The sequence below is a fragment of the Saccopteryx bilineata genome, chromosome 7, assembly GCF_036850765.1.
Source record: "Saccopteryx bilineata isolate mSacBil1 chromosome 7, mSacBil1_pri_phased_curated, whole genome shotgun sequence".
NCBI classification, from domain to species: Eukaryota; Metazoa; Chordata; class Mammalia; order Chiroptera; family Emballonuridae; genus Saccopteryx; species Saccopteryx bilineata.
Genome location: NC_089496.1, coordinates 50,933,301 through 50,961,062, shown reverse-complemented (window position 1 = coordinate 50,961,062; position 27,762 = coordinate 50,933,301). Strand labels below are relative to the sequence as shown.

The following is a 27,762-nucleotide window of genomic DNA, read 5'->3' as shown; positions in this document are numbered from 1 at the left end:
TCCACCAAAATCATTACACTTGATAAATTACGGATGATTGCTTTTTTTTTTTTAAACTTTTCTGTTTCCCAAAGATTTTGTTTTTATGTAGAAATAACCAGGAAAAAATAAAACCCTAGAAAGAGAGTGTAGGAAGAGCAAAGGGCCTGCCCCTAGGTCCCGGAGCTGAGGATAGTGGGTCGGGGCAAAAAGTGAGCAATGGCGTCCGGCCAGAAACGCAGGCTCTGTGTACCCATGCCACCAGCGTGTCCCTCTCCACCAGACCCGGACATGGCAACTCAGCATCACTTCCTACCCACAACAAATGCAACGATCTTTCGTTAAACCCGAAAGGCCAAGTCAGACACTCCAAAGGGCCCTCGGCACTATCTGTAGTAGACCTTTCTCCTTTGGGGGTGTGCCGTCTATGGCTTTCTCTTAAAGCTCAGATTGTGGGGATGGAGAAGGGGATAGGAGAGGGGTGAAGAGCCTGATCACACGCACACACGCACGTCAGCATGTGACCGAAACCCGGGGCTTCCGTCAGACTGTCTGCTGAAGAGGCCAGGCAACCAGGGGACATTATGTCCTTTCTTTCTCTAAATTCACAACCTTTAGAAGAACAGAGAATGTAGACTTTGTCTAGTATAACTTACTGGAGGTGCTGCTTGCCTATTTTCATAAGGATCTAATTCTAAGAGGACATTTTTTATCATTGTTGTTCCTCCTAGTTACATTATTTAATGTTCTGGTTTTATTCTCCCGCCCTCTTCCTAGTTTCTGTGGCTTCTCCTCACCACCGATTATTTTTTTTATATCATACAGCGTGTAACCTGACTTCCCACGCCAAGCGATGTCAAGTGCTCTCCCAGGTTTTTATTAGCTACAGGAAAAGTCAGCTTTTCTATAGCCTGCATATTTATGGTTACACTTATTTTTCAGAACCAATGAAAAAGAGGAAAAAGGGAAGAAAGAGTTGAATGGGATAGTCAAGCATTGCTTTAAAATTGTATCATCAGAATGAAAGAAACAGCTCTTGTTTTTGTCTTGACATTTAGGTCCAAGCTCTCAAACACGCCCATAGATAGCTCCACCAGGAGCCACTGCCACAAAAACCATCTTAGAATGTAAAATGTCAGAACCATCTTTAATGTGGGTACCAATTCTCTGGCAGGGGTTCAGGCACAGCAAGCCTCCTGCTCGCTCTTTACAATCAGCAAAGCAGGGGGTTTCTTACAGCTTCCAGCTCGCCAAAGCCACCGGGTGGGGGGCAGCTGGTGTGGTTAAAGAGGAAAGAGCATAGAATAGCAAAGTGAGGCCCAGAGACCAGAGGCAAGACATCTTCCCCTCCTGTTGATTCATAGCATCTTCTCCTTTCCTTGAAATATAAATAGCAGACTGGTTTTGTGTTTAAGCCCTGGGATTGGTGTGTGACTTGGACAAATTGTTCAATTTCTCCAGCCCGGTTCTGCATCTATAAACCGGAGATCATGGTTCGCTGAGCACAGTCTCCAAAGGTGACCCCGGGATCTCATTCTGGGTTGCCTAGACAACAAGTCAGCTCCATGGGCCGTCTTCACTCCATCTTGAAGGTGGCGAGGCTGCCCCCAAATTCAGAGGGATCGTGTGGTTCAGGGGACAAATCCAGCCTCGCCAGCTTGCCCTTCTCTGATAAAACCAGTTCGTAAACTACATCATCTGGCATTGTGGAATTCATCGGAAAACCCAGATGGGGCCCACTTTGCAGAGCGGGGATGATAACAGTGCCTCCCTGACCTTCATGGGGCTGCAGGAAGGTTGAAAAGTCACTGTCCCCCACCCAGTGTCCACAGTCATCATCACTAACTCCACGAACCACCTGTCCCCCTATTTACTCAGCATTTTTAAAAATCAGTCACTTTTTAGATATAAATCACTTTTTTGAAGAAACAAGTGGATTTGAAGAAATAAATCTCAAAGGCACATGTCCGTGACAGGAAGGCCTGTGGCTCCCAGAGTCTACCCCGTGGACGCTACCGCTCAGGGCCAGAGGCCTAGTCCCACCCGTCTGTTCACTCCCTACTGTGTGTCGGCACATAGTAGGTGCTTACCCAGGGGGTGGACGCAGGCATGGTGACAGGAACTGACTGCTCTCAACGTGTACGTTTGTGTGCGCATTCCGTACGACCCGGCCTCGCTGCACAACGGGAATGAAAGCACTGTGTCAGCTCCTCAGGAAGATTAAACACAGCATTACTCTGTGGTCCAGCAGCTTCACAGGTCAGCAACAACAACAACAACAACAATGGAAAGTAGGGTCATGGCAGCATTATTCACAAGAGCCAAAAGGTGGGAACAAGCCAAATGCCCATTAGTGGATGAATGGTCAAACAGAATGTGGTACATCCATTCAGTGGGCTGTTATTCAAAGGAAGGACACAGATGCTCCAAGGAAATGAAACCGGAACACACTGTGCAAAGTGAACTAAGCCAGGCACGAAAGACAAGTGCCGTGTGATTCCACTACGCGAGGGACCTGGCACAGGTAACCTACGAGACAGGAAGTAGGATGCCGTCACCAGAGGCTGGAGGAGAGGTGGAAGGGAGCTGTTCTCTACTGGGTACAGGGCTTCAAGGGGGGATGGTGGGCCAGTCCTGGGGACAGACAGTGGTGATGCAAGTTGTGCACCCATGTAATGTATTTACTGCCACTGACCTGCCTGCTTAAAACTGGTGAAAATGATCAAGTTTATGGGCTGTGCACTGCCCTTTTCCCCACGTGGGTCTGTAAGAACACCTGCTGGCTCTGTCATACATTGCACCTGGCCCCTAACCTTCCATCCCTGGAAGTTATAGAATGATCTTCTTTGTCCCTCCCACCTGAGGATTACTCACTTACTACTTCACACTAGCCTCCAAGGACAACAGAAAAACCTATTTGGGTTCACTCTTCCTAGACTCCCAGCCTCGAGAAGCAATGTCATGCAGGGAGCATGCAGGCAGAAGGGACGGGGTTTGAATTGTGAGGCTTTGGGCTACACAACAGTCACTTCAGTGAGCCTGTTTTCTCATCTATAAAATGGGGCTATTAATGTGCCCGACTCACACAGTTGTGCTGAGGCCTAAACGAATTAATATAAAGTGCTTCACAGAGGGTCTACAGTTCAAGGAGTACTCAATAACGATGGTTTTCATCTAAGAGAGACATTACAGGTGGTAATGGGGATGGGGGAGGGTGGCCAGAGGTGTCCTTACAGGAGTTGAAGTTTATCAATCCTGAAATCTGAATCCTGCACGGGCCAGCCAGCGGGGGGCGCCCCAGGGGTGGGCGGGAATGCCAGGAGGGCCTTTCCTGGGGCTCCCTGGGGGGATGGGTGTCTCTCGAAGCACCCTTTCTACTGTCCCTCTCATCCCTCAGCTCATTCCTTCCTCTTGAGGGTAGTTTTCCTTACACCTACTAGCAAGGAAAGGTCTTGAGACCTGCAGATCCGAAGAATTTGGGGCCATGTTAACACAAGGCCAAGTAAACACCAAACCCGAAGGAGCGCGGCGGGCAGAGCTGTTCCCGTCAGCGCGATGGCGTAGGGATCGCCGACGGCACGCTGGGGCTTCTCCCGTGGTTTCCGTCCCTCGGCCGCCCCGTACGCCCAGTTTGGAACTGAACTCACTAACTCTAATTTACTTCCTTAATTTTAATCATTCAGGTGCATCTTCCCGAAACCTGAAGAAATTTATAGAAAGGTAAGTGGAAGAGGGCTATACAAACTTGTTTTTAAATTGAGTTTTTTGGAAAAATGAATGAAAATCCTGCCGTTACCCCCTAATCGCTTGCACCGGGAACCAGGAGCTTGTCGATCACGCTGCAAAGACTGGGAGAATGTCCCGTCCTGGGCCAGTGAGCACTGGAAGTGTTCATTTGCATATCTCCTTAAAGAAGGAGTCATCAACATGCATGCAAAGTGGAGCACACTTAGATCTGGCCCAAGTGTCTGAAAAGGACAGAAAAGGATTATTATTCCTATTCCTGTTTAAGAATGAAGAACTAGTCTTATAGTTTTGTGTTTGTTTTGGGCTTAAAATTCAGAAGCAAGGCCCTGGGTGCCCAAAATGGAAACCTTGGGAAACCCTTGACTTTTCAAAGTTGACGGCAGGCTCACCACTGTCAGGATGTCTCCTGAATCCGGACGTAAGTAACCCGGGGAGCTCCCCCGTGTTTGTTCCCAACAGAGACTGTGAAAGACGCTAAGAAGATGGCATAGCACGTCCCCTTGTGGCAAACGTCGCTCCACTCTTTAATTCTGTACATTCATGTGGTCTTTCCCTAAGAGGAAGCAGGTGAAAGATTTTAGAGAAGAAAGGGGAAAACAGGAAAGGTGATACTAGAATGAAAGAAAAATAGCAAAAGGTCACCCAGAAGGTGGTCACGTAAAGAGTCACAAAAGCTAGCTTTCCAAGTATTTGATGTTATTCAGATTCCATCCGTGGCTTCTCAGTTTGTCTAGGAACCCACTGTCAGACCACCCAGCCATCGTTATCTACGCCATGATCGGAAATGATGTCTGCAACGGGTGAGTTGTTAAGAAAGAAGGTTTTGCCTGACCTGTGGTGGCACAGTGGATAAAGCGTTGACCTGGAAATGCTGAGGTCGCTGGTTCGAAACCCTGGGCTTGCCTGGTCAAGGCACATATGGGAGTTGATGCTTCCAGCTCCTCCCCACCTTCTCTCTCTGTCTCTCTCTCTCCTCTCTCTCTCTCTCTCTCTCCCTTTCTCTCTCCTCTCTAAAATGAATAAATAAAATTAAAAAAGAAAAAAGAAAAAGAAAGAAGGTTTTGAAAGTCCTTTGACTCTGGGTGTCCCCCTTGTCTCTACTCCATTCCACTCCCTGACCGTAGCCAGCCTGCTGTTGAGTTGAATTTCTCGGTCTTCACCTGTCCCAGACACGGGTGAAACCCGCAGAGCCAACCGGCAAAGCTGACCCTTCCTGCACACGTGGGATCCATTCATTCTTTGCTCTGATTCATAACAAAGGGGTGTGTCACGATCGGTTCTGGCATGTATCACAAGAAATACGCTTCTACGAGCCAAGCACCCAAGGTTGAGAACCATGACTTTTTAAAATAAATTAAGGCAGATGCACAGCGACCCCCTAAGCGCAGCTCCCTCGCCCCCCTTTCCACATACACACCCATACGGTAGAGACACCGGAGACTTGGAGACTCTGAGAAGAAGCCACACACACACTTCACAGCCCGTGGCCCACAGGAGAAGGGAGCTTTGCTGCCTTGCTGATATCAGTAGTGATTTCAAAATGTTGAATGCCTTCATTCCTCCACCACATTTTGGAAGATTTCTCAAAAATCTGTGTGTACCCCTAAGAATATGCTGCATGTGTGGAAGCCATCTGTCTTGCGATCATGGCCAAAAAGAGAGAAAAAAAGGGGTGACATCACATCTAGAACAACTCCTCGGTTGCCACCCACCCCCCACCCCCATCTTAGGAAACAGAAAAGCAAAGCCAAGGAGGAGGGGGCGTGACTGGCCCAGGTCACTGACTGAGTGACAGAGCCGACTCCACCCTACGCGGTGCTGGGAGCAGGACTTCCCGCTCACCACCCCGCCTTTGCTTTCCTGCATGCACAGCTCACGTTGTTCAAGTGCGCCTGCCCGTGGGGACACCCCCACGAGAGCCCAGCGCTCTCACGGTGAAGCAGGTGTGGACCTGACCAATGAAGTGAGCGCAGAGCAGGAGACACCACGCTGTGATCCGGAGATGCTTGTGTGCCAGGCTTGCCTGGGCACCTCCTAGGTTGGTTTGCCGCTCTCCCCAGGACCCCAAGTCTGCCGAGGCCACACGCCGGGGACCCAGGTCCCAGCCTCTGTGACTCCAAACCACCTGGGACTCCCCGCTAGACAGCAAACAGCCCCCAAACCCGCCAGGAGCCCAGAGCCACACCACTCGACATGTCATCTCACACCCCTGCCCCCACCGTGCCCTAAGAGGCAAGTATGATCGCCCCCATTTTGCAGAGGAACAAACTGAGGTTCTGCAAGGCGAAGGAACTTGCCTCTCCTGCCGTGGAGCACAGAGCAGCCACGCTGAACGCCAGACCAGGTGCTCTGGTGAAATTCTGTGGTCTTTTCTGGAGGCCGCACTGGCCCGATCTGCTCTCCTTCCTGCGTTCACTTGGAAAAGCAGGGACTGAGCAGGTGTGAGGCGCCGGGCCGTGCGTGGGTACCCCGGCAGGGAGGCCGCAGCCCATGACCTCGGCCGCTCTGGAAGGAGAAGCAGCGAGCCTCAGCCTCCAGCCCCATCACACAGCAGAACAGCCCCACTGTCAGAGCAGCCAGCGCCCCGCCAGCCTCCAATCCACGTCCCCCTGGAGGGGACAGGGAGCAAATTCGTCTGAGTGAAGGCCTCCTGCAGAAAGCGACGTGGACTTCAGGAGCCCAGATCCCTGAAAACTGCCCGTTTCCAGTAGAAGCTGCTCACCCAGCCAGGCCTGAGTCCTTTCCCAGAGAGCCAAGGGGCAGACGGGCAGGCAGCCATCCGCCAGAGACAGGCGCCAGCCTCTTCCTCCCTCCTCCCCCCCACCCCCGCCCCCCACCCCCGCCTCCCACCCGTGCTGGAATCTGAGCAGAGGAGCAGCGAGCATTTGGGAGAGAGAACAGAGCTGGCAGTGTGAGATGTCCCTGCGGTGCCCACTCTGCCACGTCCTTTGGCGGGATTAGAAAAATAAAGACAGATGGCGTCTACACCTCCCCATCTGCCGGCGTGTCAAGGTGGAGTGGATAACCCCAAACGGGCGAAGTGATGTCATGCCGCGTGCACGCCGGCAGCCCGGTGCCTGAGGAGTCCGTCCTGGCAGGAGTGTGGGGACACCTGCTCGACTCCTCTTCCTCTCCTGTTCTGGCGATGACGCAAGCTTGCTCTTAAACGGATGTAATGCAATTACATGCTCCTCTCTCAGCCCCTGAGCCCATGCAGTTACACAGGAAACACTTGTGAAGTGAGTGAAGGTCATGACTGGAAGATAGTAGCTTTGAGTGTCTGGAATGCAAGAAAAAAAAACAACAAAAATGTAATGTGGAATTCAAGAAACCTACGTTTCTCGTGGTAACTCCATTTGGCTTAAGCTAACCCAGCTTCCTTGGGCTATTCTGATCACGGCCCAGGAAAGCCCTAGAATGTGAGTGACGGGAAGGGAGAGAAGTTTCTGGAAGCAGAGCGAGTGTGAGTGAGCTGCAGCAGCAGGTGCCGGCGTAGCAGGGCCAGCAACGAGAGATGGGGGTGGCGGGAAGACCCTCAAATCATAAAGGGCGTGACAGCGACTCCCCAACATCCCAACATGCCACACGCAGAACTTGTAATTGCTGGAAATGGGATAGAACTCGAAAGGCATCGAGCGCATGCCCCATAAATCCGCAGGGTTCCGTTTACTTATCGGGACCTAGAAATGATACATTTTATGTATTTTTACCTAATAGAGAGAGTCAGCCCCCCCCCACACACACACACAGGTTGTCTGCGTGCCCCAGCCCCCAGGCACCGTTTTCTGCAATGACAGGGGTTCAGAGGTCGCCCCGGGCAGCAAGCTCATCAGTCCTGCAGGAAGAGAAAGTCCAACAAGGTGCAGCCAAGGAGGCTGGACGCCCGGAAACCGCCCATGCTGCCCAGTCAGATGGCGGAAAACCAGCAGCGAAGGGGATGAACAGACCTGTGCCCAGAGGAATGCTCTCCCCCGGCCTCCTCAGACCGGGCATAGTGGCCGAGGGAACGGTCAGAAGTGTCCCAACCAGCCAGCAGGTTCCAGGCCACCCCCGCTGGTGGGGGCCCCAGGATCTCCATGCCTGGGGTGATGTGGGCAGTCTGGGTCAGGACGCCTCTGGGAGGGGGCTGGGCGGGAGGGGAGCGATGTGACTGCAATGGTCTGGCGTGAAGGAGAGGGCTGGTTCTATTCCCTGGGTGTTCCGAAAACTCCAGTGCTGGCCGTGAGCGAGGTGGAGCACTCGCCCGTGCTCTGTCTCGGGCTTCAGGAAACGTCTTCCACGGAGGCCGTCTGCCTTCCTCCGTGTGGCATGGGCCAGCGTGATGACAGGATCCCGGCCCTGCACCCAAGTCCGGAGGGGGGTTTTGCATGATCAGACACAGTGCCTTAGGACAGAGACAGGCTCCGAGCCACCCGAGACGGGCCGTGGTCTGTCCCCCCCCCTCCCCGTGTGCTCCTGCCCTGTGTGAGCGTGCGGTGGGGGGGGGGGGTGCTCGCTGCTCTCATCATTTTCCCGGGTGTAAGCATCATGTCCCCCGCTGCTTCCCACATTCCTCCTCTGTGAGCTCGGCCAACCCTCCCCTCTCCACCTGAGCGCCTGGCCCGAGCTCGCTAGCGTGGGAGGTGGGTGCAGGGCGCCAGAGTGGACGGGCAGACTGGAGTGACCAAGTGGACTCATCACGGGCTCCAGGACGCCTGGGTTGAAGAGGGTGAGATACTCTCGGCTCAGCGCAGTCAGGTATCTGCGCTGCCTGGCAGGTATCTCCCCAAAACCACTGGGTCTCCTCGGTCTCCGAAACACTAGAACTAACCCCCTGGGCAGCCACCAGAGGAGGAGGAGTATAGGACTCAGAGTGGCAGGCGTTCAGTTCTCAGGGGCAGAGTCAGCAGGCACCGGCTAGGACGTCCAGGAGGGGGAGCCCTCTGCCTGTCACTCGGACCCCTTTGCCCTTTGCCTGAATGAAGGACGGGGTCGTTTTGCTCTGCACATTGGCGGCTTTGCTGGCGGGTGTGTGAACTATCTAACCATTCACGGCGGAGCAAAGACGACAGGAGAGCCTTCCGTTAGCAACACCGAGGCTCCGCTTTGACTTCGCGGAGTAATTCGCCGTTGGGGCGGTGCGTGCTTCGTGTGCGGGGCACCCCACCCTTCTCACAAGTACGAATTATCTATCATCAGGTTGTGTCTGGGACCACAAGACAATCACCAAGGAGGGGCTTGGGGAGACGGGCGGCAGATGACCTTTCCTCATAATCGCTCTGTGCCGAGGTGCTGTTGTAGCAGCAGAAAACAGAAACCCAACGCTGTGAAGGCAGGAGTGACTAAGTGGTGGGCACTCGCTCTACCGGTGATAGGAGACCGACACCCACCCCGCTGTCACGCACACCTGCTGTCACACTGCACACACACCGTGAGGATAAATCCCGGGGACTCCGGGTGTGCTCTCCGGGTCTCCCCTTCGCAGACTCAGCTCACCACGGAGCTTCTGTGCGCATGCAAATCAAGCCAGAGACTGAAGCCAGAGCCTGACCCCGCCTTCTGCACCCGGAGGGTTTAGACAGCCTCCTCTGGGAACGCTTTCTGTGTAGGGTGGGGGCTTCGTTCTGTCCCTCTTGCCGTGTCACTTATGCCTTGGGTCCAGCCTGTGAGGAGTGGACTCCCTTCATCGGCTTTGGAACCAGTAGCAGGTTCTGCAGGGCTCCTCGGAGTCCATCCACTGTGTGGACCCCTTAGAAGAGTTGAGGTTGTGCTGCAGGAACAAGCAGCCCCGGCCACTGTAGGAGCATAAAGCAACAAACATGAACTTCTCTTCTCCCTCACACTGCATGTTCATCAAGCATCCACCTGGGACTCTGTTCTGGGACTCCGGTGGTGAAGTCACTGCTGTCTGGAACACTGCCCAGACCCCCAGCAAAGATTAAAAAAAAACTTTCTAGAAGCTTTTATACCACCAAACATGACATACATCACTTCTCACAACTCAAATGCCAGACCAGCGACATGGCCCACCCAACCACCCCAGAATTGGGAAGCCAGAAATATTTTGCAAATAACCCCAATAACCGCCACATGGTGTGTGTGTGTGTGTGTGTGTGTGTGTGTGTGTGTGTGTGTGTTGCAGGGGGAGGCTTCAGGGGACAGGCATGTTGAATTTGTATGCATCTATCTTTGTCAACTAGTAAGATATTTTGTTTCTTTTTACCGACAGGAGGATTGACCCGGTCCCAGAAATGACCACTCCTGAGCAATTCTATTCCAATGTCATGGAGACGCTGAAGTATCTGAATTCCCGCTTGCCGAACGGGAGCCACGTTATTTTATACGGCTTACCGGATGGGACCTTTCTCTGGGATACCCTGCACAGCAGACACCACCCTCTCGGTATGGCTTTGAAGATACTTGGACTTTTTGACAATGTCAGTGCAGGGAGAGTTCAAATACAAATAACTCATGTTATATGGGAATACAGTGGTACCTTGAGATATGAACAGACCAACATACAAATTTTTTAAGATATGAGCTGCGGCTCGGTCCGTATTTTTGTTCGAGATCCGAGCGAAATTCCGAGATACGAGTCGTGATTCAGGAAGCTGCCGCTAGTTGGCGCATTGGCGCACGGGTCCAGTATCTGTAGTTTGACATACGAGTTGACTGACTTACGAGCTCGGTTACAGAACAAATTAAATTCGTATCTCAAGGTACCACTGCACACCTAAATTGTCATCACATTAGATGGATCAGAAATGGTCAAGGGAAGCACTTCCAGATGCAGGATCCGAAGGTCAGTATCCAAAGGTGGGCGGAACCAGCCCCAAAGCCAGAGAGGGCAGAAGGATCTGAGGAAGAATGAAGACAAATTGAAAGGTCAGAGTTTAAGTCAGGAAACTCCCGTAACTGAGGGTGAAGTCTAGAATGAGCTGGTGAGGCCCAAATAAGAGACAGAAAGCCTTGAGTCACAGGGAAGAATTTCTCTGCATCTCAAGGGTGAGTGCCCACCAGGGACCAGATCAAAGTCTGTAGAGCGAGGGCCTCTCGTGGACTTGTTCCCTGCGTCAACACTCCCTTGGAGTCCTTGGCTCTGAGATGCTTGAAGGATCACCAGAAATTTCCAGTAGCATCTCCAGCATTCCAGATGCATTCTATTGTAAAAAGTAGTAGTAATTTGGCCCTGGCCGGTTGGCTCAGTGGTAGAGCATCGGCCTGGCGTGCAGAGGTCCCAGGTTCGATTCCCGGCCAGGGCACACAGGAGAAGCGCCCATCTGCTTCTCCACCCCTCCCCCTCTCCTTCCTCTCTGTCTCTCTCTTCCCCTCCCGCAGCCAAGGCTCCATTGGAGCAAAGATGACCCGGGCGCTGGGGATGGCTCCTTGGCCACTGCCCCAGGCGCTAGAGTGGCTCTGGTCGCAACAGAGCAACGCCCCAAAAGGGCAGAGCATCACCCTCTGGTGGGCAGAGCATCGCCCCCTGGTGGGCGTGCCGGGTGGATCCCGGTCGGGCACATGCGGGAGTCTGACTGTCTCTCCCCGTTTCCAGCTTCGGAAAACTGAAAGGAAAAAAAAAAAGTAGTAGTAATTTCCATTCGGAAGGTCTCCTCCCATGCTGACCCTTAAAACACTCCTGGGAGAGCGATGTTCTCATTCATCCCGTTTAATGGATGGAAAATGGGGGTCTCAGAGGGTGAGGCGGCCTGCCAATTGTGGCGTTGCTCATTGTAGCGTAAGCTGGGCGCTGGGCATAGCACGGCTGTTCTTTCTGTGTTTTAGAGGACGATTTCTTTTAAATATATATATATATGTTTATTCAGTGCTTATTATAGGCCAGGCATTGTTCTAGGCACTGTGTAACCAGCAGTGAGCATAAAAGTAAAAAAAATCCCAGCCAACCTGAGGCTATATTCCAGCGAGGAAAAGACTCCCAAAGCACATCAGGGGATGAGGCGTTACGGGAGGCAGTTCAGTGGCAGGGGGCAGAGGGGCAGGAGGTGCCAGCCTCAGTCCTTTCGGGCGTTATGGGAGGCAGTTCAGTGGCGGGGGGCGGGGGGCAGGAGGTGCCAGCCTCAGTCCTTTCGGGCGTTATGGGAGGCAGTTCAGTGGCGGGGGGCGGGGGGCAGGAGGTGCCAGCCTCAGTCCTTTCGGGCGTTATGGGAGGCAATTAAGTGGCGGGGGGGCAGAGGGGTAGGAGGTGCCAGCCTCAGTCCTTTCAGGCGTTATGGGAGGCAGTTCAGTGGCGGGGGGCAGGGGGGTAGGAGGTGCCAGCCTCAGTCCTTTCGAGTAGGCATCTGCAGAGAGAGGGGCCATTAAAGGGGCCGCCCTGTCCCTGGTACAGCCATAGCCACCTCCTCACACCAGCCCGTGCTCGCGCGTGCGAGAGGCCCAGGCAGTTTCTTATGAGTCCAGCGAGCCATTCAAAGCGAGAAGACCCGAAACTCACTCCTCAGTGCCCTCCGCAGGAGAGATCGCTCTTGCACATACAGCCCCTCTGTGTGTCTTCAGTCCCCTCCTGTCCTCCGCCCGCATCCCTGTTGAAGCCAACCCCCCTGCCACCCTCAGTGAGCCCCGCCCCTCCCCACCCAGGAGAAGAACAAGGGCCTTTCTACCGGCTCTCAGAGGGTTCCGGGGGGATGAGGGGGGACACCCACATTCCCGGGTTCTCTCCAGGGAGACTGAGGTCATTTCCTCTGCGGTTAAGGAACGCACCTCAAGCGTTCCTGCCATCCAAGCAAGACACTGCCTAGCTGCACAGGAGGAAAGCGCAGGCCTCCTGTTCATGGGGCTTGGACCGTGCCCCTTAGAAATGATAAGGGACTCACACGTTGGAGAACTTGACCCCATTCTGGGCCGCCTTGACCCTTCAGCAAAGAAGAGGCAAAACGCACAACATCATCAGGTCAGCAGGTAATAGAGGCCCAGAGCAAGACCAGGTTCCCAGCTCACTGCTGCCCGGGAGGAGGGAGTGACAGCCGTGTTGGTTGTCACTATAGTCACTGTGTGGCCACCAGGGGCTGTGACAGCCCCACAGTCTCTACCAGTAACGAAAACTCGTGGGGGGAACATATTGTCTTTTTTGAGGAATTACCAGGGAGTAAGTCACACATTAGGATTCTACCGACTCAAGATCTTTTGAGAAAGGTCAGCTTTGACCAGTGACGAGTGCTCTCGGGCATCGTCCCTTTGGAAGGCATGCTTGCCATAAACGTGTCTGAGGATCCTACTGGGCACTTTGGGGGGTATAGATGAAACTAAGATGGCGCCCTGGTTCTCAAAGAAGACAGAAAAGCCTACTCCACTGGGGAAAACAGTGTGTGCATCCTGACGGGGAAATTACTAAGTGTCCGTGACACTGGTCCAAGCCACAAGCATCCCGGTAACTCTCGCAGGGTCACACTCTGGGCAAGGACTGCGGGACTGCTGACTAGAAGTCCGTCTGCATATGGGCATTCCTGGTAGGACCTCTCCCGCAAAGCATCATCCACCACTTCATCTCACCACATTCGCTCTTTTGTTTTATACCCCATTTACTCCTAAACGTAAAGCATAATGTATTTTTAAATACGCTGTAGTATATTTCTTTTTATCACTGGCTTCCTCCCTGTCTGAATTAATGTGTTTTTACTATTTTCGTACCCTACATGGTATTTCATGGAGCTGTGATTGAGCTGTGTTGAAACTAAGTTTTTTGTGATGCCTAAAATTTCGATGCTGGTCCCTGAGTTAAATAATACCAAAGACCCTGCCCGAAAGAATTGCAAATGCTACTCCAGCCAACGGGGTAGAACCCGTCCTTACATCTTCAGAGTGAGCACGTGACATCCACTGGCCAGCCACTGGCTCCCCACCTCTGTGCACGCACGCACGCACACACACACACACACACACACGCACACACCCCGGCCCTTGGAATACCTGGTCACTGAGGGGACACTCCTTCTGCTGGTCCTGGACATTCTTGAGCAGCTTTCTCCCCAGACTCACTTTCTGACCGGGGAGTCACGGCCACGGCCTCTCTACAGGTCCACCATGTAGGAAGGGTCAGTATACCCGGGTTCCCCCATAGGCAAAAAGTATCGTTAAAGTAAGAGGGATAAGAGGTAACACCCAAAAAGAAAGCGTAAATGGCCAACTGGTAATGCCAACAAGGAGAAAGGCATCAGAACTATTTTTCTTCCCTCTCGTTAAGCCCTAAGCCCATCGCAAGGACTCTCACTGACCTGCCATGTAGCCAGCGTCTCTCTACCCTCTAGCAGGCAGAAACACTAGACAGACAGGAAGCCAACTCTTGGCATCTTCACCAGCTACCTTTAACGACACCTAACATGTCCTTGTCCTGTTCAGCAGTCCTACCTACATCACACTAGGATTTTCCCTTCACCAACCTGGTCCGTTTGGAGCCAGTGTCGGGCCTACTTGTATTTTTCATTTCTCTAGCATCCTAGCTAGATATTAGCTTAGTTAACAGCAGTTGTGATGCGAACTACAGTTTCTGGTCGTTTTGTGACACTGAGTACAAACTGCATGTACGATTGTGCTTGTTGTACTGATTTTTTTTTTTGTTTTCAACTGCAGTGAGAAAAGTGTTGCGTAACAGTTGCCTTTTGTAGACCTAGTGTGGCCTTGCTCTGCGGCCCACATGCTGAGTTCAGTTTGAGACCCCTGGCCTAAGGTGTGCCGGGCCCTCAGCAGTAGGACGGCAGGGAGGGAGAAGGAAAGAAAGAAGGAGCAAAGGAAAGACAGAAGACAGCAGTTGAGGATTCACCACAAACGCTGAGGACACTGTCAGACCCCTCTGGGAGCAGAGGGGGTCTGGCGTATCGCTGTGACTTCCACGGCCGTAATAAGCCTGTGGTTTTCCGGTCATGGGCAAACAGCGAGATAATGTATTTTTTCCTCTGCGACAAGAAAATTGGATCTCTCTTTCGGTCTAAATGATCTGAGGTATAAGTGAAAAATAAGATTGCTCCATCACCCCTAATCACCCCCCTTCACTCTGAGAAAGGGCCTATTATTTTCCTTCATTTTTCCAGGCGTGAGGGAAGTGTCGAGTAAAAAATCATCAGTCATGTGGCCCTGAGGTTTGGGAGAGCCAGAGCCTGGATTCTGAGGCCCAGCCAGAGCATGGAATGCCTCGGGAGGGGGGGCATGCTGTAAGGGGAAAGACGGGGGCGGGGAGGAGTGACGTGTGACAAGAGAAGAAGTAATCCCTACAGATACTGCGTCTGCGACTGAAGTTTAGAAAGTCTCTTGATGAACTCACACATGGCCACTACCGCCTTTGTTCTTAGATAGCTCTTCAACTTGCTCTGAGAAATAAACGTGGAGCCTATCCACGACTTCAGGCTGGGCCACGCAGGGATAGAGTATGCTGGCACCCCACCCCCACCCCCACAATGGGTACCCAAGCATTCTGGGAACCCGACAGTTCATCAAGCTGCCGGCCAGTGCCTGGTCAGCCATTCAGACCCTCAGAACCCGCTGCCCCGTCCTCACCGTGGGCAACTGGATCAGACCTGGGTGTTTCATAAAGGTGGACGGGAGGATTTGTCAACCACTACCTTGACGGCTCCTTGTGCCCGCTGGGAACTTGGCTTTTCATACCGTTGCCAGGAGAGAGCCGCTGCTCGGCGAAGTCCACTGTCAGTGATGCTCTGGTCCGTTCGGTGCCCTTGTGTCCGTCTGCCTGGGTCCCAGCCAGGCCCCCCCCCCTCAGGCCCTGTCCTGGCCCATGCTAACAGCTCAGGAAGGAAGCAAACACTTGAAGGCCCCTCCTCAACCCCAGCTCTGAACGCCTAGGGGGCTCAGAAAGCAAGGAAGCACGGGCATTCTTTGAGAGCCATGCCAGCTGAAAAGTCAGGGCCGGTCCCTGGAGTGCCAGCGTTATGCACGGGAGGCAGGGCCGCCCATCAGTGTCCCCACTGGCCGCCACGTTGGCGCATGTGAACCATGCACCATGCTCTTCCCCGCTGTTTTCCAGGCCAGCTGAATGAGGATGTGACCTATGAGCAGTTCTATTCCTTCCTCAGCTGCCTCCAGGTGAGCTCGCTGGGCTGGGGCCGTTCCCAGGCCACAGTGTCTCCGCCCCCGCGCCGCGCCGCGCCCCCGCCCCCACGCCGCGCCCCCGCCCCCACGCCGCGCCCCCGCCCCCACGCTGTACCCTGCGAATCACTGGCTGCTTCTGCCTTCAGGTCAGCCCCTGCCACGGCTGGATGTCCTCCAACAAGACTTTGCGGACCCTCACCTCCCAGGTAGGACTGGCGCAGACCCTCTGAAGACGCTGCGATCATCCCTGCCCTGTGCTGGCTGCAGTGTCTTCCCTGAGGCTGCTGAATAGAAGCTTCCAACTGCCAGGGGCTTGAGGAGGCGAGGGTGGGGTGCCCTGCCTCTCTCCTCCCAGCTCTCTGGGTCTGCTGCTCTAACCATGCCTCTGTGTGTGTGTCTGTCTCTTTCGTATGCCCACACGCATCCACGCACACGCACGCACACACCCATTGGAAGTCAGACACACACCTCAGCATACTCGCAGAGGGAGAGAACAGTGAGCGTGGTCAGGCCCCGTGTCTGAGCTTTCCCCGTTCAAGGGGAACCGGGCGGCCCAGAGCGTTCCCCCCCACACACACCACCCCCCGCCCCACTCTGCAGGAACCTGTGGTCCACGCAGCTCTTTTGCAGATAACAAATAATCTGTTTATAAAAGATGTATCGGGTTCTTTCTACAAACAGACTTCCATTTTTAAAAACCTTGGAGAACATAAAAAAGCACAAAAATCACCCCAGACCCACCACCCAAAGTTAATGTGTGTGCAGGTCTTTCCAACATTCATTACTTCCACAGACAGACAGGTGTTTTTGGTTGTCTGCCTCGATAGTGTCAGAATATGCATATCGTTTTGTGCCTTCTGACATCCGTTATTCCTCCCCATCCCAGGTGTGTGATCGCTGTAGAGCGTACAGCACGCGAATGTCCCATGATTTATTTCACCCCGTGGCGCTGGACACAGAGGTTTCCATTTTTCACTGTGATAAAGAGCACTGTGATGAACCTGTGTGTGTGTGTGTGTGTGTGTGTGTTTGTGTGTGTGTGTGTATCTTTGTGTACCATGTCTATTTCCTTAAGACAAACTTTTAGAAAAATTATTGAATCAGAGAGTACGCTGTGTTTAAGGACTTGATCCATCTTGCAGAATTGCTCTCTGGAAAGGTTAAACAAAATGACATTCTCGATCACCTGTCCCCCAGCGCTGCTCTCCAACATTGCCGTGATTGCTCATCTTTTCTTCGCCAATCCCACAGGGGGAGGCGGCATCTTATTACTTCATTCTGCACTGATTTGTCTCCTAATGAATTTTAACAGTTTGTAAGTCCCTCGGCCGTTTGCGCAGGAACAGAATTGGACGTGCTTGGACGTGCGGAGCCGCTCTGTGGGGATGGCTTGGAGTCGGGGTGGGGACTCTCCGTTGCTTTGTTCTGCCTGAATCAGCTCACCGAAATCAGGGTCTCAAGTTCACGGAATTCTCTCTGTTTCCTCCGCATTCAGAGAGCAGAACAACTCTCCCAGACGCTGAAAAAAATCGCGGCCAGCAAGACGTTCACAAACTTCGATCTTTTCTACGCGGATTTTGACTTCCAAGAAAGTAAGTTTTGCTTGGCTTTGGCAATGGCGCAAGACAGTCAGCAGCGACAGTTCAGGGCTGGCCCCCGCCAGGCATTTAATAAGCTGGCAGGCACACTAAGAGCTCTGTTACTGAAGTAAGATCAGGTGTGACACTCCTGGGAAGGTGAACGCTCAGCGTCATTTCGTATCTCACTGTCATTTGACAAACCCGGAAGCAATGGAGCCTGTGGCCTGTGGGAGGCAGCATGGGCGGGGAGCCCACAGCTCGGTGGAGTCACCTTTGTTCTTGCCAGCAGAGCAGAGTCCTGCTCACCAGTGGGCTGCGGACGAGTGCGTCAGGGCTGAGGGCTGAGGCAGTGCCGCTCCTGGTGGGCACTGAATTACCTAGAGACTCAGTAGCAATGCAGATTCCCAGGCCCCACCCATAAAGAAACCAAATCAGAGTCTCCGCGGGAGGGCCCCTCGGTGGCCAGGTGGACAGCGCGTAGCGCAGCTTCCCAGGGAGAACCTCCGTACGTCTGTGCGAGCGTTCTGACCAAACCCAGGGGTCACTGAGGGGTAGCCGCAGGAAAGGGGCATGGTGAGGGGAGCCACGGGTCCCTCCTTTACACCTGGACTCTGAGAAATTACTATTTACCGGCTCTCACAGCTTCCATCCTCACTGTCATTTGTTAAGCAACTGTGGTAAAAGAGAGAAGCCCCCTGTCCATTGAAAAGCATTACAGCCTGACCAGGCGGTGGCGCAGTGGATAGAGCATCAGACTGGGACGCAGAGGACCCAGGTTTGAGACCCCGAGGTCGCCAGCTTGAGCGTGAGCTCATCTGGTTTGAGCAAAGCTCACCAGCTTGAGCCCAAGGTCACTGGCTCGAGCAAGGGGTTACTCGGTCTGCTGTAGCCCCCTGGTCAAGGCACATATGAGAAAGCAATCAATGAACAACTAAGGTGTCACACCAAAGAATTGATGTTTCTCATCTCTCTCACTTCCTGTCTGTCTGTCCCTATCTGCCCCTCTCTCTGACTCTCTCTGTCTCTGCCACAAAAAAAATAAAAAAAGAAAGAAAAGCATGACAGTGTATGCAAAGCTGGAGATTATCACCTTTACCTCCACAACCACCCCATCCCCCCTCCCCCCCCCCCCCCGCTTGGGCCGGGGTCAAGCCGGTGACCATCACGCATGATCAGATAGCGCATGAGCTGACACGCTTTGCATTGCAGACTCTGTGCTTTGCTTCTGAACCCATTTCTCCAAGAAGACTGATCTTCCTTAACTAGACTTCCTGCCCGGGCGATACATATTTTTCTCTCATGGGGAGAGACATGTTGATAAATAACCTCTCATTAAAATGCAGAGCTAAAGACTCATTAATGAATTCCTGCTGTAAACAAATCTACCGCCAAGTGATCTTCGATCGTCATCGCCCTTGAATATAGATACAGTCATTAAAAATATAATAACGTCTAACAGACGCCGGGGGCGTTTTTCAGCTGCCGAGGGAGCCTCGAGCTCCGTGCTTGATTACCTTTGGGATTGCGGGCAATTCCCTGAACGATTCTGACGTCTCCCTTCCAGACCTGAGTCCGGGGAGACTGTATCTATAAAACACGTCTGTGAGAGGATGCCAGGAACCTCTGTGGCCCTCCTACAGGCTGTGCCTGGTTCACTGCTGGTCCCCGGGAAAGAGCGCCAGCAGTCACACCCTTGCTACTCAGCATCTGGTCTGAGACAAGCAGCATCCACTCCACCTGGGGGCGACAGATAAATGCAAAACCCCAGGTCCTATTCCAAATTAGGGCCTGGGCATCTGCATTTTAGCACAATCCACAGAGGAGCCATTTGCACATTAAAATCCAATAAAGGGGGCTCTGTAATGCTCCAAGATTAAGAATGTTAGTCAGTTAGTCATCAGGTTTTTGTAAAGTCCTACTATGTGCTGGGCAGGTGCTGGGAATATAGCCGTCCACAAAATAGAGCAGTCCTTCTCTTCATGAAGGACCTAGACAGAAGAGTGTTGCCCTTTACCCAGCACTGGTCAGATTCCACGGACGACCTTAATGCTTGGAAACAGAGGCCATCAGCCTACTCTTGTCCTCTCAACAATGATAAGTGTAGAAACAGAGCAAAACCATCCAGTTAAACCGAACCGAACATTCTAAACCAGAGGTCCCCAAGCTTTTTACACAGGGAGCCAGTTCACTGTTCCTCAGACCGTTGGAGGGCTGGACTATAAAAAAAACTATGAACAAATCCCTATGCACACTGCACATATCTTATTTTAATGTAAAAAAAAAAGGAACAAATACAATATTTAAAATAAAGAACAAGTAAATTTAAATCAACAAACTGACCAGTATTTCAATGGGAACTATGCTCCTCTCACTGACCACCAATGAAAGAGGTGTCCCTTCCGGAAGTGCGGTGGGGCCGGATAAATGGCCTCAGGGGGCCACTTGTGGCCCGCGGGCCGTAGTTTGGGGACCCCTGTTCTAAATGGAACGTTTAGCGGTCAGTCGCTTTACGGAGAAACCCTTGGTGTTTTTCTTCATTTGGCAAGTCTCACTAACGGTTCAGGGAAATTCCTGAGACTCTATAATTTCCTGACCTTTAGTAAACATAAGTGGGGAGATCCCATTTGGGGCCAGAGCCATCTTCGCCTTGACCGTGTGAAGCTGGTGAGCACTGCACTGGGAAGACAGACAGACACACAGACACAGTGGGAGGGGGCGTGGAGGCAGAGGCTGGTGCCCTGGGGTTCGCCCCACGAACGTCGGATGCAGCATCATGCATTTAACATCCAGGCCCCACCGGGTCCCCTTCTGAAAGAGCTGGAATTTTTATCTAGTTTTCAGGAACTATAGAAAGAGCCTTGACTTATGCCCCAAATTGGAGTACCGCAAAGGGATGTTCTTGCCTTGAAATCTTAGCATCTTCCAAAGCAGGCCAAAGGACCAGCCACTCCCAGGTCCGTCTCTGTGGGGGACCTCCCACACCACAGGCCGCTCACACCCCAGAAATCTGGTCCACTTTGTGGGAGTCCAACAGGCTATTCCGGGAAGAAGCCAGAATCTATAAGCAGAAGGAACTGTGTTCCTATCCCAGCTCAGGCCCAGAATAACTGTAACCTCGAGCAAATTAAATAACCACACAGCTTTGGTTTCGTTTTTGTGTAACACAGCAATAACAAGACGGGGGGCTTCTGTAAGGATCGGGACCACATTCGCAATGGAGGAAGGAGTCAGCCACAGTTCTCCGACATCCTCCCACTGCCCCTGTCATCGGGGCAGGCAAAGCACCTTCTGCAACCTTCCAGGGCTGATGATAAATGGAGAAGAAATGTTTATTCTCTTTCTATGTCCAACACACTTGCCGGCACTTGAACGTGCCTATGGACCACTTTGTGTTCCTTAGAGGAAGCTACAGTAGAAATGCATCTCACAATCACGGCAGCCTCCTTTTACTGGAACTAGAGACCCTATAGAACAGGGGTCCCCAAACTTTTTATATAGGGAGCTAGTTCTCTGTCCCTCAGACTGTTGGAGGGCCGGAGTATAAAAAAAACTATGAACAAATCCCTATGCACACTGCACATATCTTATTTTTAAGTAAAAAAATGAAACGAGAACAAATACAATATTTAAAATAAAGAATAAGTAAATTTAAATCAACAAACTGACCAGTATTTCTATGGGAACTATGCTCCTCTCACTGACCACCAATGAAACAGGTGCCCCTTCCAGAAGTGCGGTGGGGGCCAGATAAATGGCCTCAGGGGGCCGCATGTGGCCCGCGGGCCGTAGTTTGGGGACCCCTGCTATAGAGTCACTTATCCAATCTGCAGTCCTCCTAGTCACATGGAAATCTCTCCTCTCCTTTCTGTACGGGATGGGGCCTGAGCGTGGCGTGGCCCTTGCTCTCGGACTGCTGCGGGGGGGGGGGGGGAGGGCGTGTCTCTAACCCTCCGGCTCTGTGTGTGCCCCACAGTCATGAAGAGGTGGCAGGAGAGAGGCGGGGAGCCCTGGCAGCTCATCGAGCCCAGCGACGGATTCCACCCCAGCGAGGTGAGCGTGAGCACACGGTGGTTGCTGAACACCCGCTCTGAGGTTATTCTGTAATAGAGCCACGCGTTCCAGAAATAATTTGAGGTAACATACACACATGGGTTAGGCAGAAGGTTCAATAAAAATAAAAGTGAAAATCGGAGTAAAAAGGAAGACAAGGTAGAAATGATAACACCCAGCTTCTTGACTTCACGTCCATAATTCGTGTTCATGTGACGTGTGCAGGGAGGTTCTGAGAGAGGCTGGTGGGCACCTTCCCAGGGCCGGTACAAAGAGGGGCACGAGTCATGGCCTCCGTGAGACACACACACACACACACACACACACACACACACACACACACAATCACACAATCACAAGGATTCCCGAAAGCTAGAGCTGTGAGAGATCTCTTCTCTGGATAATTCTAGAAAGGACTCTGGTGACACCTGTGCCCGCCCCTCCAGGGCGGTGTCCTGGACACCCTGCTAAAAATCATAGTAATAATAACACCATCGTCATCATCATCATATAAAAAATCAAGGACACTGTGAGAGGAAAGCAGGAGGAACCGGACGGCAGGCCCCGCCCCTTCCTGCCCTCACCCCGCCCATGACCCCGCCTCCAGTCAGGGACGCTCCGATGTGATCTGTTACATATACCGGGTGGGCTTGTGATGTTCCTTTATTTAAAATAATAATAATAAAAAAGGAGACGTACGGAAGTACTTCTGCCATTTCCAAAATTTCGAGAGCTGGAAATCCTCCCCAGACTCTCAGTCTTTCAGACTCAGCCTCTGATAAGGAGGGTGGGGCGGTGACAGGGGGACCCACCTGAGAAGCACTTGCGGTGTGCTCGCCAGGTGGCCTTGGCCCTGACGGTCAGCCAGGCCACAGGGAGGGCGGATCATACCGAGGAGTCTGATGGGAACCTGGCGCCCGCCTTCCCCAAGCTCTAGTGTGGGTGGGGCTACTAGAAAAAGAAGAATGCTCTCCATGGACAGGGGCATGACCAGCGGGGTCCCACAGATGCTGGGTAAATTGCATCAAGGGCTCCTCTCACAAATAACCAAACAATTAATAATAACAAATCTAAGTAAAGCATCTCAGAATATCCAACCTTCCTGTGTATCTTTTGGATCAAGGGACATATTTGTCTGATCCATCAAAAAAAACCCAAACAAACAAAAAAATAGCACCATCCTGTCCCTGGCTCTTAAAATAATACGAGGGTTCCAGGTCTGTCACACCGGGGCTCTTCTTACACTCAAACAGCTTTGCCTATAACTGGTTGTTGAGAACAGAGTCGAAAGCCGCACGCCAGTGACTGCCATCGTCTCACTGTCCCCGAGAGATGGGTCCCCCTGCTGGCGGTGGGTGACACAAGGAAAGTGGGTGACAGTGGGCAGCAGTGCCCGGAGCCTGCCTGTTCATCATGTATATTAAGCCAAACAGTCCAGATTGCAACCTGCCATCTAAAAATGTTGACTGACTGAGTGCCTACCCCGTATCAAATGCTGTGAGAACTCAAGAGTGAACAGGAGACCGCCCCTGCTGTGTGAGGAGACCATAGCGCAGAGTGGGAAATGACAGGCAGACAGATCAGTAACTAGGAAGCGGTGAACGCCTGAGATCACAGGAGCACAGAGGCTATGGGGGCTGGTGGGGGAGGGGAGAGGAGGGGAGGGGAGGGGAGGGGAGGGGCGTTAGGAAGACCATGAACTAGGCCAGCGGAGGAGAGAGGGAGCGGATCCTGGCAGTGTGCTTGCACAGTCCAGGACCACACACTGTGCAGGTCACGGTGGGTGGTCACACCCAGGCATATAGCCTCTCGGTAAAAGGTTTATCTTTCCCTTAAAGTAAGCCTTGTGTATCTAGGTTACCAGACCTCTGATACAAGTGTCACCACCCTCCGGACAGCACATAATCTGGTTAAGGACCCACGCCCCACCTTGCTTTCCCTCTCCTTGTCACCTTCCTGACGTCCCCTCCTTAACTCCAAACGCATGGAAGAAGCTGCAGAACTGTTACTCCCCAGAGAGCACACCAGCAAGATTAGCTCCCGGGCACCAGTCGCCGATTTGACACAAATGGAACCGAATAAAAGTTCTCTACCGGTCTGGACATCTCTTACATTAAATATAAGGATTAGCAAGGGAATGTGGCTCAGTTCCAAAGTCATTATCAGAGAGAGAGAGAGATTCCAAAAAGCCATCTGGAGACTGTCACCCAGGGCCCCATCAAGAAACTGCATCAGGTCCTGTCCCCGTCGCCGCAGACAGACACCTGCATCCCGGGGAGCTCAGGGGTTTCCAGTAAAAACTGCAGGAGCTGTTTCACCAGAAGCTTCTGTCAGACAGGGGGTGTCAGGCCACCTTGCTTTCTCACTCCTTCTATGTGAATGTCAAAGAGGAGGAGCCTCTGCAGTGGACCAACGGCCACCACGTGGTGTTGGCACCATCAGGGTCTGTGAGCAGCAGCAGCAGGCAGACAGGTGGGGAGGCAATGTCCCGCAGAGGCGCCCAAACGACCCGGGTCCCTGCAGAGAAGTACCAGTGACTGTCAGGTGTGGATGTACTTGAGGAAGCGCCACAGGGGCTGGAAATGGCCGTGATGTCTGGACAAAAGCAACACCGCCCATGTGGCAGCTGTCCGGACCCTGCAGCCAGGCCCTACAAGAGTCAACTGCAAAGGCAGAGAGCCGAAGGACCTGGCTCCGTGGACCGGAAGATCCCGCTAGCCAGAAGCCCTCCATTTCCCAGCACTCTGCCGGACCCCAGCTCGTCCCACGCACACGTGCAGCAGGGTCCGAGACCCCTCCTGTGCGGCAGACGCCGGGCGCGCTGGTCCTGCGGACAAGGGAGGGGCATGGCAGAAGTCTGCAGTGGAAAATAAATGAGCTTGCATCCATCCGGCGAAATACGGTGCATCGAATAGAAACCGTGATATCGATCTACCTTCCGAGACACAGAAATATGTTTGTAATAAAAAGCAAAGTAAATAGTAGCAGATTCAACATTGCAGGGGCGATCACTCAGCCCCATGCATTCGTCAGCACTCACGGAACTGTTTACCGAATACGGTTAATTTTATCGTGCGTCCATGGCACCTCAAAAAGAGAAGATTGATAAGACGATCTTCACAGAGGGCCCCGGCGCGCGCGTGCGCCCGCATGTGCGCATCGTAAAGGACCTACCCCCGGTGCTGGCAGTCTCTGTTATAATTACAGATGACTTTTACTTCTGTTTCTCTCTTTTTGCTTTGTTGTCTTTTTAAATGCTCCTCAGCTGAATAGGTATTGCTTTGCTGTTTAAACTCTGAACGAGGAAGCACAAAGGCTCTCTGCGTTCAGTTCGAGGAGCAGCGGAGGTGGAGCGAGGACGGGGAAGGTTGTCGCCCCTGCTCTGCGTGATGGATCACGGGAGTTACCCTCGAGGCTGGCGCTAAGAGAACCCCCCAGGACGTGCCCCGCCATGTTTCCCGAATGAATGACCGGTTCTAGTGGGTGTTTTTTCTTTTATCGCGAATCTCTAGTTCAGTATTAACAGTGCCGCTCTCGTTTTAGACTCGATACACGCTGCTCACAGAAAAGGGGGGATCAGGGAACGTGCAGACGCCCCAGTCCCTTCCGCCTTTTGTCTAGTGCGTTCTCACCAATGAGATACAAGTTGGTTTTGCATCTCATTTGCATAATCAATTTTCTTTGACTTGTTTGCTTTTCTGATGTTCTTGTTTAATAAATAAAAAAAAATCAAATGCTTCTTTTTGTTTATCGCTTCATAATCATTTTGAAATATCCCCTAATGTTTGTGAGCAGTTCATTAGCAATGTACATTCATAAATACTTTAATCTGCACTGGAGAGACAGCCCACTGATTGCTTTCAAACGAGGCAGCGCCCACAAGCTCAACTCGGAGCCTCGTCGTCCTGTCTCCTTACCCTCACCCCATCTCCTGCCTTCTTCATTTAGGTTGGGGCAGAAATGATCCCCAATGCCTGGGTACCTCGTCATTGTTAGGAGGACGGCTTTGTGTATGTACCACGTTGGAAGGCAAAAAACAAAAAAAGAACCATCCACGATCTTCCCCGACCTGGCGGCAGCCTCCTTTGTTAAGAAATAGCAGGAAAAACAGCCCCAAGATCACTACTGTCTTCAGACACTGAGTGCTTTGCGTGTGCGATGAGTAAACCCTGTGCGTGCGTGTGATGTGTACGGCGTGTGCAGTATCTGTGTGAGGTGTGCGGGTGTGTGCGTGTGGTGTATGTCACGTGTGGGGAGTATGTGTGATATGTGTGTGTGGTATGTGTGGTGCGTGTGGTGTGTGCGTGTGCACTGTGTTAGACACCACATGGACATGACTGAGATTCCAGGTTGCACGGCTGGAATGAGGGGTCTCTCAGCAGGTCACTATTCCGGGGACGCTTCATGCAGCCACTCCATCGGTTCTCACTCTCTACCGAACTCTCAACCACAATGCTGACCCAGGAAGGTCTTCCGGTCGGCTTCCCCCGCCCACTCCCCGGGCAGACGAGGGACTGCGGCCCCCGGGGGAGGAGAAGGCGGCCGGCATCGCACAGGGAGCTGGCGGCCCTGCCTGCTGGGACCTGCCCCGTGGAGACAGTGTCCGTGTGCTTCTGAGCCAAGTCGGGCTAACCCTGAGCAGCCTCCCAAACAACAAACATGGCCCCGCGGAGACGGTCGGCAGTCACGTTTCTTTTATCACCGGCACCAAAAGCCCGGTGCAGACGCTGCCATCTGGGCCGGAGGCCCGGCCAGAGCCTGTCTGTGAAATCAATGAGGGCGCTCTCTGCGGAGGAAGACTGCTCGTCAGAAGCACGTCAATGGCGAGCAGAGGCGTGGACAACCAGACCCTGCATAAGGAGCAGCCAGATGGACAACAGTGTGGCCAGAGATGAGCACTGGCTGCAGAGCCAGAGACGGGCCTCACCTGGGCCCCCAGATCCCACCTGTCCTGTGACCCGTCCAGCCTCGTGGCCTGGGCCCCCAGATCCCGCCTGTCCTGTGACCCGTCCAGCCTCGTGGCCTGGGCCCCCAGATCCCGCCTGTCCTGCTATCCGTCCAGCCTCGTGGCCTGGGCCCCCAGATCCCGCCTGTCCTGCTATCCGTCCAGCCTCGTGGCCTGGGCCCCCAGATCCCGCCTGTCCTGCTATCTGTCCAGCCTCGTGGCCCGGGGTCCTTTAGTCGCCCCCCCCACATGCCATTCCCTCCCACGCCTCTGTGCCTTTGCACATGCTGCATCCTCTACCACCTTCACTGCTTCCCACATGACCCGCCTGGCGAACCCCCCTTAACACTTCAGCCCAGCCTTCGCCCCTGTCCCCCGCCCAGAGTTGGTGCCTCTGCCCCTCCCGGCCCAGTGCACCCCCCTCACAGCCCCGCGGGGCCTGCTGGTGCCGTTCCGCACGTCCGGTCCCCTCACTACCCTCCCTGGATGGGGAGTTCCTTGAAGAAAGGGCTTCTCCCTGCTCACCTCCAAAACCCACGCCCAGGTCGGCGGGAAGCGTTCGCCGTCCACAGCTAAGGAAACTAAAGAAACAGGCAGGCCGCCAGCAGAGCAGAGCTCCAGACGTCCCCTCATTGCTGAAGCCACACCTTTCACCTTCGCCGTGTCCTGTGGGTTAGAAGCAGCTGGCAGGCCCCACCCTCAGCAGGGGTGATGGCGGGCATCGTGGGCACTGCCCCAGAGCCCGTCCCCGCCCCGGAGAACAGAGCCACGCGATGCTTGCTGGTAAACTCTTTACCTGGTTAACACTTCCATGTCACCCCTGTCTTGCAGGTGGCTTTGCTGCTGTTGGCGGACAGCCTCTGGGACAAGGTGCAGCGCCAGTGGCCGCAGGTCCTGGGAAAGGAGAACCCGTTCAACACCCAGATTGAGCAGGTGTTCGGAGACCAAGGGGGGCACTGAGCCCCTCGGGGACACGCGCTGCTGGGGTGCTTGGGGAAACGGAGACCGGGGCGAACCTATTCAACAGTTATGGGGGCTGCCGTGTCCCCCCACCCCCGGGACCCTCCTCAGCAGCTTCTCCGCCGCTTTTCTCTCCTTTAAGAGCACAGGTGAAGGGCAGTGTGATCTCTGAGCTCCGGGGACCAGTCCCCCTCCCCTGCCCCAGCCAGCTGGACCCTCGCGTCACCTTTCATGAAGAGCTCTGGGTGCCACTCCAAGCAAGGGAGCAGCTGTGCCCTTGAATGGCTCGCTGCTGTGAAACAGATAAGGAACCAGCGTAGTGGGCAGCTTCCCCGGGGTCTTGGTGTGCAGGACTGAGCCTCCTCTCCCTCCTCCGTGGCTCCGAAGGACGGCTCTTCCAGGGAAGGCTGCTGGCTGGCTGCCTGCCGGGGTCTCTCGCACCAGAAAACGGGAAACCCAAATCAGGCACAA

At 53.3% G+C, this 27,762-nt stretch overlaps 1 protein-coding gene across 1 annotated transcript in view; it reads left to right on the top strand.

Annotated features, from left to right (window-relative positions):
* Positions 1-27,406, top strand: part of AOAH (acyloxyacyl hydrolase) — a 119,176-nt gene extending 91,770 nt beyond the window's left edge. The window contains exons 14-21 of the mRNA XM_066239870.1: positions 3,663-3,699; positions 4,452-4,526; positions 9,935-10,107; positions 15,692-15,750; positions 15,903-15,962; positions 17,252-17,348; positions 21,310-21,386; positions 27,163-27,406. Coding sequence (XP_066095967.1) covers positions 3,663-3,699; positions 4,452-4,526; positions 9,935-10,107; positions 15,692-15,750; positions 15,903-15,962; positions 17,252-17,348; positions 21,310-21,386; positions 27,163-27,291 — 707 coding nt within the window. The 3' untranslated portion in view covers positions 27,292-27,406. The remainder of the gene's footprint in view (positions 1-3,662; positions 3,700-4,451; positions 4,527-9,934; positions 10,108-15,691; positions 15,751-15,902; positions 15,963-17,251; positions 17,349-21,309; positions 21,387-27,162) is intronic.
* Positions 27,407-27,762: the final 356 nt, after the last annotated feature.